The sequence below is a fragment of the Chiroxiphia lanceolata genome, chromosome 6 (assembly GCF_009829145.1).
Source record: "Chiroxiphia lanceolata isolate bChiLan1 chromosome 6, bChiLan1.pri, whole genome shotgun sequence".
In the NCBI taxonomy this organism is placed as follows: Eukaryota; Metazoa; Chordata; class Aves; order Passeriformes; family Pipridae; genus Chiroxiphia; species Chiroxiphia lanceolata.
In genome coordinates this window covers 53924269-53936696 of record NC_045642.1, presented here as the reverse complement: position 1 = coordinate 53936696, position 12428 = coordinate 53924269, and the positions used below count along the sequence as shown (strand labels likewise).

General features: G+C 48.5%; 1 protein-coding gene and 1 long non-coding RNA gene across 2 annotated transcripts in view; one reads left to right on the top strand and one right to left on the bottom strand.

Annotated features, from left to right (window-relative positions):
* LOC116788746 overlaps nt 1–4604 on the top strand; it is a 50350-nt gene extending 45746 nt beyond the window's left edge. The window contains exons 3-4 of the long non-coding RNA XR_004357752.1: nt 3210–3282; nt 4387–4604. This is a non-coding gene — a long non-coding RNA (uncharacterized LOC116788746). The remainder of the gene's footprint in view (nt 1–3209; nt 3283–4386) is intronic.
* A 4412-nt stretch (nt 4605–9016) lies between these two features.
* On the bottom strand, nt 9017–10529 carry DIO3 (iodothyronine deiodinase 3). Its single transcript, XM_032691810.1, has one exon. It carries the CDS (start codon nt 10442–10444, stop codon nt 9620–9622), a length of 825 nt encoding a protein of 274 aa, XP_032547701.1. The 5' UTR covers nt 10445–10529; the 3' UTR covers nt 9017–9619.
* Between the last annotated feature and the right edge of the window lie 1899 nt (nt 10530–12428).

The following is a 12428-nucleotide window of genomic DNA, read 5'->3' as shown; positions in this document are numbered from 1 at the left end:
GAATGGAATTCTTGGAAGTTTCACTGTAATGCCAGATTTTAGAATGGAGGGCAGCAGAGCTGCAGAGAAGTAACATGAGGCTATGTTGACGGAGAAAACATCTCTGAGGAAATGCAGGCAAGAGGGAAAGAAAGGAAAGAGAATGGGCCTGGGGAGATATGACAAGACAATTATTTATACTGAGAACTGTTGCTTGCACTGATGGGAGTGTTTCACTGCTTTTTGAGGTTTTATTGGCCAGCACGCCTGCCTACACAATTCTTGGTCATATGCACAGCAGGGAGAGATAAGTAACCAGTTAGACAATGAAAGGAGTTACACACAAATCCAAAAGCCCAAAGCTCATCCTAGAGCTGACTTGAAAGTTTTGAGTAAAACTTTCCTTTTTTTTTTTTTTTTTTTTTTTAAAGTTTGGCTTGGTTTTGTTTGTTTGTTTGTTTGTTTGTTTGTTTGTGTTTTTTGGTTTTTTTTGGTGGGGTTTTGTTTGGAGTTTGTGCAAATTTCTGGTAAATTCAGCTGTTTTATGAGGGAATGTATTGGCTAAATGTTGGGAAGCTTTCTCAAGTCAGAATAGACTTTCTGGTCAGAATAAAATAAAGAAGAATCATGATCACCTGGAATTAAACAGTAGCCTCGCAGTTATGGCATGTACCTGATATTTTGCTTGATACTGTAACACAGCTGAGTTATATCCTGAGTAAGTAGCTTTGCTAGGAAAGTGAGCAGTCTTCCTCCCACCATCTCCCACAAGTGCTGATCAGTACTTCTTCCCCTAAAGTTCCAAGAAAACAGTTTGTGTATTTCACATTGTCCAGGATATGAATTTTCCAGGTTCAGATCCATGGACATGGGCTGGTCTTGTACCAGAACATCCTCTGGTACTGTCTGGCAGCTGAGGTAGGATTGATTTCTCTCTATTGCTTACAGGGTGAAAAAGTATTGTTTATGCTGGAAACCTCAGTGCTGAAATCTAGGCTTTATTATTATTATTTTTAAGAGCATTATTAGTATCTAGGTTTCTCCTATAAACTATATTTTATGCATATTATTAATTAAAACATGTTGATTCAGAGTTCTGAAAATGTGTTGATAGCTTAAATGTGGATAATGCTGCTGTCTAGATAGACACTTTGTATATCTTTTAAACATTTAGTGATTATTCATCTGATAATTTACATCTGAGAAATGCCATGATATTTTGTATTTCCTCTCTAAAAAAAAAAAGTTATATAATCAGCAGGGGAGCAAATATGACACCATTTGTGTAAGTGATGGTTATATACCACAGTTAAATAAATATCCTAAGTGAACAATTAGTTGATATATTCTTGACTGAAATTTGTTCGTGTAATTTGATCGATGAAGCGTGTGGCTAAAGAATATATTAACAGATCATAACCAGTTCCTGAACAATTCATGAATGGGAAGAAAGACTACAGAACAGGGAATATGAATAAAGTGTATTTTATTTCCCTTGCATAACAGGAAAATGTAGATTTTTGAGTTGGCCAAAATGGAAAATGAAACTTTAAAATTTTTTATTTTATGTTTTTTTTTTTTTTCTGGAAAATTAAATCTAGTTGCATTTAGAAATGAAACATCTTAAATGAAAAGTGTGATCTATTATGAAAATGAGCATGAGTTTTTTGTTTCTATTTTTAATGTTTTTATGTTGTATTGAATTCTTGCTGAAATAATTTTGCAGTTTTCAGAGGGACAACACAGATTTTAACCAGATTAAAATGCCAACATGGGTGGATAAAAAATTCAATCAAAAATTTGTCCAGCTTTCCTGGGTTTATGATCTACCAATTCCTTCATTTCCCAAAGCAGTGAACAGAGAAATGTTTATTTGTTATGGGGTTACTGTGACTAGTTTTCTCTCATCCAGTAGATTTCATAGTAAGTGTACACAGCCAGGCTGTTATGATCTCAGAGTCAGCAGTAAAATCTGCAATGCATGATGACAGTAGGTTCTCAAATAAACAGGACTTTGGACAAAATGAAAAAACGCACCAAAAATTTGAGTAAACAACTGCAAGACAATCTGCATCTTCTCAATTTGTGTAGGAGATAAGTCAGAGCTGGGAAACATTTTCCGATATGCCCATTAATGGATGCACAACTCATCCAATCACTCAGGAGCTAATACTGCACTTTTCTGTTCTGTGCATAAAAAATGTCATGCCAAATGACTCTGAGTGGTATCCATAATGATGAATTTACAGCCATCAGTAAGGAGCCTTCTTCGATTGTCTGCATTAAAGCAGCAGATGATGATGATCCCATCCAGTGATGCTTTTCCTTGGCCTTATTAAAAAGAGCAGCATACAAGGCAATCATACCCTTGGGTGTCTTTTGACTTGCTCAAAAGTATGGCTTAAGTGTTGATTTCTTTTCCAAAAAAACCCAAATTCCATTTTGCAATGATGAGACATCCATGCCTAAAAACGAATGACTTGGGCATTACAATGAATGCCCTGATTGGTCACCTGGTATTAAAAATAATACCAGGTTTCACAGACAATATTTAGCTGGGCACATCTGTCAACTGTCAGTGCTGTGCATGGGAAATAGATAATCATCTCCCTCTTTTCGCTGTCCCACAGTTTGGGCCTTATCCTGTGCATTTGTAATACAGTGCTGCAGTCTTTCCCAGAGACCCCATAGGCTCAGTGGCTTCTTCCCCATTGTCTGGCCCATGAGCCATTGTCTTACTGCATTGAGCAAGAGAAGCTTGACAGATCTAGAAAGGAACTCTGAGTCAGCAGGCATGTTCAGTGACTCCAAAGACAAAATAAAATCTGATATGCCTTTTTGTCAAGTCTCTTTTCCAGGGATTAGATTTGTTAACCAGATAAAAAATTCCAGGGTGAGTTCATAGTAACACAGAATATGTGGTAAGAGACAAAGGAGATCTTTCCAGTTTCCAACAGTGTCTGCAGGAAGGACTAATATGCATCTCTCTGATAGGTTCCTATCCAACTTTAGAAAACACAGATGCATTTCTATGGTACATACCAATTTGTTTCAGTTCTACTGGCAAATCATTACAGAGTTCCTCCAAACCTGTCTTTGTGTTCATGAGAATGTAGTTGAAGACTTTAAGGTTCAGCCAGTAGAAAAAAAAAGCACAAACAAAAAGCGAGATCCATGACATTTCTTCCTCAATCTGCTCTTTTTTTTTTCCTTTCTGTTCTTCCCAATAGATAATTTCTGGAAATTATTTTGGCTGAATGAATGCAGTGAAGACATCTCATAGGAATAGGAGAGGTCTTACAGGTCAGTTTTGGGGAACAGTTCCAAATTTTTCTGTTGGTTTTGCTTACCAGACCTTTGATCTAATCAGGTAGATAGAACTATTGACTCAGTTTGATGTTGTGGTAGATTATTTTGTATCAGAGATTCATCACAACTGAAACACCTATAGGTCTGCATGAACATCAAAAAGACTAGAGCTCAGCATAATCATTCCAATGGTATGCCTTCTAGAGAAGGCAATATACAGTGAAAAGGAAAGATTAAATGAAATAGAGAGAACAAGACAACTGAGGTCTGCATTTTCTGTTTCCCCGGAACTGTTCATTATTCACTGACATACGTGCAGTGGATGTGTTCCACTTTTGAGTGAGAAGAAATAGAAATGAACTTGTTAATTTGTTTAAATTTTTGTATAATTATCACTTTTCGAATTAACTATTTTGTTTTATAAAATACATAATTCCCTGCCTCTCCCTTTTCAGTGTTCCAGAACCACTTTGGGCTAATTTGATCGCTGCCATTGTACGCACGTGTCTGTGTGGCACAGTATGTTCTCTGTGTGCATGTGCTGCAAATCCAGTTGACAGCAGCCTTGTGCCCTATTCTTTTCTGATTGTCCTTCATTCTTGTCCTTCATCGCAGATGGAAAGTGAACAAGTAACTTAATTTTTTTTCTTGCATTGAATTGTGCAACTTCCAGAACTTCTTCAGCTCAGTCAGATAGGTTTTTTTAGGGTCACTTCCATTATAACAATTCTTGAAAGCCATAATATATGCCTTTACATTTTATTCGAAATGTAATAAAACATATTTTTTTTCATAAACACATATTTTAAAATTTATCCTGAGGTTACTAAATGATTTTTTATTCTTAGAAATTATTTCTACTCTCAGGTCTTTGGTATTAATGATATCTTTGGCATAATTATGCTTGTGAAGTTATATGAACTCAAAGAAAGCTCTGAAAGATGTTTCGAAACAGAAATGTTCAAGTTTATGATACTTAAAGTGAGGTTCTGTGCTATGACACCTCATTTAAATTCCACATTGTGGTACATGATTTGAGGACTTCTGCCTGGTAACCTGTAGTGATTAAATAACTATACTGATTTTTTTCTACTACAGACAATACCTGACTGACTTTTCAGGCAAAAAAAGCAAGACACACCAAGGAAATAGAAATATGACCCTAAAAATCCAGCCTGGGATGCCTTAGAATGGATATGAAAGTCCAGGCAAATGAAGGCTGCTCAAGCACTAGTTGCTTTATAAACCTAAGAGGGTGAGAGGGAAAAGATGGGCAGAAAATATCAAAGGCTTTGCCATGGTTCTTAACCTCATTGCTAAGGATTTCAGTAAATTTTAAATCCGTTCATAGTTTTTTATTGTGCCCATTACTCTATAATGGATAATGAAATGCCCTTCTTCCAGGGACCATGTGCCAGTTCATTCTTGGAGTCTTCAGTAAAAAATGCAGTTCTTGGATATCTTTATCAGAGATTCTGGGATCGCCTCTGTGTTGGGGTAATTCTGGGCACTGGAGGAGTGACATGCAGGAGGTTGAGCTACCTTGCCCCATATGGCCATGTCCTAAATGTCCTTTGAAGATGGAGGATATTTATATTACTTGAAAGGGAATGGAAGCAAATGCTTCCATAAGAAAAGTCAGGATGGATCTACTAACTTGCAAAAGAGAGAGGAAACATCAGACAGGCCTGATCTTCTAAGTTTGATGGGCACAGGAAGTCTATGGACCAGACTGAGGGATCCTTACTTTTGAGGGGGTAAGCATTATACCATGAGAAGGGTTCTTATACAAAACATATTAGCTGAAGGATTTTAACCTTGTCCTGCATTGCATTTTCACACAGGGAGTACTGAATACTGTTTGTTGTTCTAGTTAAGATTTTTTGGCTGTTGATTGTTAGTGCATTTACCACTCTAAACCACTTCCAAAATCCCTGAAGAAGCAGGTGGAAGGCCAAGTAGATGAGAAAAATACATGAATTAGCCAATTAAGTGAAGGTCATAAATGAACCCCATTTCAAGAGGCATCATCAAACATTTGTTTGAAAAGAGAAATTTGCGAAGAAGGAAGCAGGTGTCAAATTTCTTTTGGCAGCTGGATGCTGAAAAGCAATTAGAATGAAAAGCTACCTGATCTAAAGCTCAAGACACCAGGAGGATGTGCCTTAACAAGTGGAAGGAAACACATATCGATGGGGTTTACAACTCTCATGCTGTAGGGAGGGTGCAGAGCAATGAGGAAATGTGCTGACATGCCTAAATTCTGGCAGGATATAGGACACTGGCATTGCCAGTGAGGAGGAACTTGAGAGTGATTTTTGGGCTCTGTGTTCAAACAGATGTCTGTCTTCCGCAGCATGCTGTAGGAAAAGAGAGGTTTTGAACCATTAGAAAAGCAAAGGAAGTGCAATAGCCCAGATTTTTATCATAATTACACCCAGGTGGTTCTGAAGTGACTACACCCGTGTCATTGAAGTTACACCAGAGCAAAACTTGTGTGAGAACTGAATCGAGCTCTTTGTTTGCTTGCATTTGTGTACCAAAAGAGTACTCTAACAGCTCTTAGTAAATAATAAATTAATAATGATATTATGATCTCCCTTATGACTGGAAGAAGTACAGAAAAATTAGTATCAGAGTAAGAATTTGCTTGCAAGATTCTTTGACTGTGTCATTTCTACATTGGTATTGAATATAGGGTGCCTTGCTGGACTAATTTTAATTTCTGCATCAATTAAAATTTTTATTTCAAACATCAGAAGCATCCAGTGTAGTCAGACAGCATGTGGTGAACGATACAAACCCTAAAGCATATAGTTCATAGATCAAATGAGTAAGACCTCTGTTTTTTGCATTGTAAAATACCTTTAAATCCCCAGCAGAAAATAGTAATGAAAACAACTAATGAAGGCAAGTACTTTTTCTGTCTCCCTGCTGTAAAGCAAATAATATTTTAGTAGTTGGTTTCGTTTGTGTTTCCCCATTTGTGCCTCAGAATACACCAGATTGCAATGTTACATCACATTTTTAATGACTGGAACCATGTCCTGAGATCCCCCTTCGACCACACCACAACTTCCTTCTTTTTTTTCTCCTCCTGGCTAGAGGACTGTATGTAATTATGATGAGGACATAATTCAATTAATTATTGACAGACACATAGTCACCACTCAGATCTTTCTCTGATAAATATCTTCCTGCTCTCTGACTTCTGTTTGTCGTGCACTAGGGAGGTGGAAAGGCACTAAAAATGCGTTTTAAAGATAGGACGTTTCTCAATCCTTTGTATCAGCCAGAGAGGCTTCTGCCGCCCTGGGCTCTTTAGATCTACAGCGTATTGTTCTCGTCTGTGCTAAACAAGTATCCCCGAGAAAGCTCAGTGGGATGGAGGCTTATGGTTCATTTTAAGTGAAGGATATAATAGGAGCAGATAACTTTGATTTGTGCAAAGGAAAAGTGTGATCTCTTTCAGGGATTCCAGGAATTCATAGCAATTTTTTCTTCTGTTGGTGATTAAAGGGAAAATGATAAATAAGAGCTCTGTGTTCGGTTTAAAGGAGGAATGTAGCTTTAGAAAGCTGACTTATTTAGGAAAAAAAAAGAAAAAATCCTGACCTCAGATAGCCTTTGACCAAAATCTGCTAGTAGTACAGAGTAAAGACGAGGCTGTTTCTGTTACTATTAAAGCCCACGTGAGGACAGTGATCACAGAAGTCCGTATGACCGTAAAATGTCCTGGGGGTCGGGCTGGGGTGGGGACGTGCCAGGGGTTGGCCCGTAACTTCGGATTACAACTAAAGCGTGCCAAAAGCGGATAAGGGAAAGAGATAACGAGGTGAGAAAGCAAAGAATGGCTTTATTGTAAAGTGAGGAAAACTAAGCTCTAGGAAAAAAAAAAAGGAAAAAGAGTAATCGCGTACACAGAGGCTGCCCTTGTAGCCGAGAGGAGACCCGCTGCTCCTCTGCCTTTGGTTTTGGAGGCACGACGTGCGTGGGGCTGGGAAAGGCGCTGCGGGGGCAGGGTCAGGGCCGCGCTGGGAGCCATGGGCAGCGGGGCAGGGCCAGGTTTGTTGGTGCTGGGGAGTCTGGCCCCAGGGAAGAGCACTCGTTCGTCCCGCGTAGGGTGCCTGGAGGAAGCCGAGGCTGGTGAGCCCGTGCACCAGGCGGGAGGCACTGGCTGCGCTGGCAGCGGCTCAGGCACTGACTCCTTTGCCGCGCCTGGGCGGGCGCTGCCCGCGCCGGGAGGAGCGGGGGGATGCCCTGCCGTACCCTGCGCTGCTGGGGCTGCCGCCGAGGCTCCCCTCCGCTCCGGAGGGATCTGTGCTTGGTGCCCAGCGCGCAGCCAGGGAAAGCAAGCCCACCTCCAGGTGGGCTCTCGTCCCACCGCCCCAGCATCAACCGGAGACGCCCGAGTCGGGCGAACTGGTGCAGCCCCGAGGCCAGTGCCGGGGGTTCCGCCCTTGAGTGCAGCGGGAAGGTAAAGGGGCTGAATAGGTTTTAGAGGCCGTCAGAGCAGGCGCGATGGCCAGGCGGGTCGGGAAGCCCGAAGCGGGCACCTGAGCCGGATCTTTTGACACCTCAACAGAGCGGCCCGATTTGCAGGGGTGCTGCGCTCCCGCCCCTCCCACCCAGGACGGGGGCTTTGGGGGCAAAGGGGCAGAGGAGCGGGGTCGGAGCGTCTGGTTTCTCTGTGAGGGACCATCCGGTGCTGCTCGTCTTATATGAGAGGCGGCGGGATCGGTTACGCATGCTGGTCTAAACCGTGAATGTTGAGGGACGGGAACACTGAGGGTCCAGAAGAACATTGTCACGGTCAAGACAGGGGCTATTACGCCCGAACAAACAGCTTTCCGCAGGTTTAGTTTAGTATTGCGGGCGCGACTCGGTGCCCAGCTGCGGAGAGCGGCGTCCCCGGCTTGCGCTACCTCCGGGCCGTGCACCCCTCTCCAAAACTTAGGGGCTTAACAGCTCGGGCGCCTCGTCCCGCTGCTGTGGAGAACAAGGAGGCGTTCGGAGGCGCCATGGGAGGTCCTTAAAGACCCGCTGTTTCTGGGCGGCTTTGCACAGCTCCTGCGGAGGCTGCGGGATGCTCTCCACGCCCGGTCTCACCTTTCGGGCTCCGAGGGAGCAAAGTCCTTCACTCCTCACCCTTTGGAGCGTAGCTGCCGGCCCCCGGGGAGGGGACTGAGCCTCACACGACCGGGCTGGGGGCTGCCCTCCTGCCCTCGACCCGCAGCCCCGCCTCGCCGCAGGTGCGGGTCGCGCTGCCCCCGGCCGGGCTCCGGTCTGGCACTGCCTGCGTGCCCGAGACGGGGCGTCCTCGGCGGGGCGGCTCTGCAGCCCAGGACGGCTTTCCCCTGCCTGTGCTTTTGGCCGGGACTCACTTGCCTGCACGGCACCGGTCAGCCCTGCACCTTCGCCCTCCCGGAGGCGGCTGGCCGGGGTCACAGAGGCAGCGCGTGGTCCTCCTGGTCGGTCTCCTCCCCCAGGAGCCCCGGAGGTTTTCATTTCCCTTTGGGGACACCCAGTACTCTCACTATCAGCCGGGTCGCGGGCGGTGCGCGCTCCTGCCACCGCCGAGCGAGGGCTCGCCGCCCCCGGGCCCCCAGCAGCGCATCCTGCAGCTTCGCCTGCCCCTCCTCGGCTGCGGGGAGGGTGTTGTGAGATAGGCAAGAGTGAAAGTCAACGCAGCGGTCTGAAGACAGGGAAAGGCAGTCAAGGTTAGACGTGTATTTACTCAACTTTTATTATTTAAAAAAATTCATAAAAAAAAGGAAGGTGAACGAACGTCTTACAAAACCCCCCCACATAAATAGGACATTCCGTCCAGCTCTGGCTATTGGCAGTTCTAGTATTTGACAACATCAGACGCGATTTCCTGGCATTAGAGAAACCCATTTCAAAATCGGTCATCACAAAGAAATACTAGAAATCCCAGTTAGCACTTGCTAGGCAGCATGGAGCACTTGTACACAACTTTTCAGACACACACCCGCGCACACACGCAGCTGGGAACAGATCCCGTAGGAAGAGAGCCTCCTTAAAAAATAGTAAACGCTTCTCAAAAAAAAAAAAAAAAGGAAAAAGAGAGAGTTATTTACAAAACGCACATGGAAATACAGTATTGACAGAGCGTGGCTGGCAAATCAACATGATTTGAATAGAGAAAGGACTATGGCACATCTTGCTCGAAAGCTCGCACAGCAGCCTCCTTCGAGTGTCCCCGCGGGAAGACAGCTCCTGCCATCCGCGACGCAGTGCCTTCTCCCTCCCCACCTCTCCTCCCGCCCTCCCTCGCCTCTCCACCCCTGCGCTTCTTGCCAGGTCCTTTTTACACTTGGATGACCACCGTGCTGGGGCTCTGGAGCCGGGTTTTGTACTGGTCTAGCCAGCTCCTCAGCTCCGAGATCTTGTAGCCCTCTGGTCCTCTGCCTCCCTGGTACATCACCTTCTCCTCCTGGATGATGTAGAGCCTCTCGAAGTAGGCACCGTAGGCGGCGCTGGAAGCATTGTCCATGGTGTCCACGGCCAGGGGGCAATCGGGCGCCCCTTCCCTCATCAGCTGAGCTGCCCGAAGCCTGTCCTGGAGGCACTGGTGCTTGGGGATGTTGTAGGCTGCGTCGGAGCTGACCCAGCCGTCGGAGGGGTGTGCTTCTTCGATGTACACCAGCAGGAAGTCGGCAATGTCCACGAAGTGCGCGGCCAGGCGCTGGAAGGACCTCAGGCGGGCCATGAACGGGGGTCAGGTGCAGCTACCGAAGTTGAGGATGAGGGGTCTCTTGCCGCGGGCGAAGTCCAGGATGCGGAGTCTCTTCTGCCCGTCCAGCTGGATCACCTCGGGGTTGGGGGCCAGGGAACCCACGTGTGCCGACTTGAAGAAGTCCAGCTTCTGCCCATGCCACACGGCTTTCAGCGACTCCAGCGTGAACATGCGGTTGGAGTCGGACACGCAGACCGGGGGGTCGTCGGGGGGCGGCCCCTCGCTGGTGCTGGCCGCCTCCTCCGCCGTGGGCATCGTCAGCATCTTCTTCCTAATGCACAGAAAATCCAGGAGCCAGAGCATCACGGCGGTGAGCAGGAAGCGGGGGAAGAGGAGGATGCAGGCGGCCGCCTGGGTGAGCAGCTGCAAGGTGTGAACGCCGAGGGAGTGGAGCATCGCAGCGGCTTGTGCTGCAGGGCGCTGGCTGCCGGGGGGCCCCCACGCACCCTGCGTGCCGGGGTCTGTGCAGCACAGCTGAGATCCCGCTTCTCTTTAAGCCCATTTTATAGTCAGGGATTTAAATGAAAAGTGACTCCACCTCCGGCCAGAACCCGCCCCTCTGGAACTTGAGCCTGGGGATTACCTACCCCTCCACTCTAATGACCTAAAAATACACAGACAAAAGGGGAGAGAGCCCCGGCGGGAGCCACGAGGGACGTGCAACGGAGCAGGGTGCAGGCGATATCAGGCATGGCAGAGAGTCCGAGGCAGGGCACCGCCGGGGTCCCCGGCCGCAGATAGCAGCAGGCGCTCACAGACAGCCCTGCCAAGGACAATGCAACAGGCACAGACCGCCCCCGGCCCAGCTCCCCCCGGGCTGTGCACGGAGCGCGGGGCCGTGGTGGCAGCGGGGCCGGGGCCGTCCCGGCAGCGCCTGCAGGTGACAGGGACGGGCCGCCCGCGCCGCGTCCCTCCCCGCGCCTTCCTCCCCTCCCCGCCCCGGCAGCCCGGTCCTCCGGGCACAGCCCTGGCCCCGCCACACGCCCCGGCGCCACAGGGGCACCCGGGGCTCCAGTCCGCCGCCGCCCCGCGCCCGCATCCTCCGGCGGCGGCGGGCCGAGGGGTGGGCGCTGCCCCAGCGCTGCCCCTGCCCAGCGGCACCGCCGGCCCGGTGCGTGCGGGCCGTGCCCCGGGGCGGCCCCGGCGCGGGGGCTCCCGGTGGGCGCGGGCGGCGGGCGCTGCCCCGCGCGGAGGAGGGGCGCGCGCGGCGCGTGGCCGCGAGGGGGCGCTGTTGGCCGAGAAGCCGCGGCGGCGGCGGCGGGAGCGGGGCTCGCGCCCCGGCCGGGGGTGTCCGCGGCCCTCACGGCCCGGCCCGGCCCCACCGCGCCCTCACCTGCCTCCCCCGAGGGAACGAGGCAAGGAGGGTCACCGCGGGCGCCGCGGGGCCGGCGCTGCCGGGCGTGCCACGGTGGGTGGGCAGAGCGGACGGGGGAGACTAAGGGGAGCGCTGCGTCTGCGGTGTCCCCCTGCTCACCGGGGTCCCGCTGCGTCCAGGTGAGCAGCAGGTCAGCGCGGGCACTCCTTTACGGCGTCCCAAGACGACCCAGCAGTGCTCTTCTACACCTGTCAAGCGACGTATAAGCACAAGCTTCTCATGGGAGTAGGTCTGGCAAAGTCCTTAAACAGGTGGCTCAAGCATCACCTCATAGGCACGGCCAGGTAGACCTGTGTACTGCCCACGCAGTGGTTTGGAGTTGGGTGGGTTGTGCATCAGTAGCAAAGTGCTCACAGTACGAAGGGCTGAGCACCGACTGACCACCTTCAGTCTTCACCTATCAGGAGGAATTTATGGCCTGTAGATTCCCTCCTGCTGAACTAGATGGAGTCCTGTCCCGGAGGTACAGAACTTGAATCTAATTTGGTGTCTCTGCTCACAACCTTGCCCCTCCATTGTTGCAGAGTTCCCTGCTTGCAGCATGCACATCATCTCCTCACCAGCTTCCTCAGAAAGGGATATTAGTTGTCAAAAGTGCTGAACACTGCCCTCTGCTATGTAAATGCAGCTCATGCATCCCTGAACTGCTGCTACAGCTGCCGCTCACGCAGGTGGCCTGCCACACTGACTTTGGGACATGTGGCCCAAGCATTCAATGTGCCAATGGGTCCTGAGCACCCCATTTCTGCCTGTGGCCAGTGTCAGGTCTCTGGCTGCAGATTCCCAAAGAGCCCAAGGACCTCCAACTCCCCCAGGTGAAGCCTGTGCTTCTCCAAAAGTGACGGTGCATGTCCGTGCCTCCCGTCTAACATCTGCGAAATGGAAAAAGAGTGCTGAGCGTCCTCATGGGGGTCTAGGCAGCTTGGTTCATTTTTACGTAACTTATTATGAGAACTCTGAATAAAAGGCAAAATTAAAATCTCATTTTATTTTTTTCTTTATCTA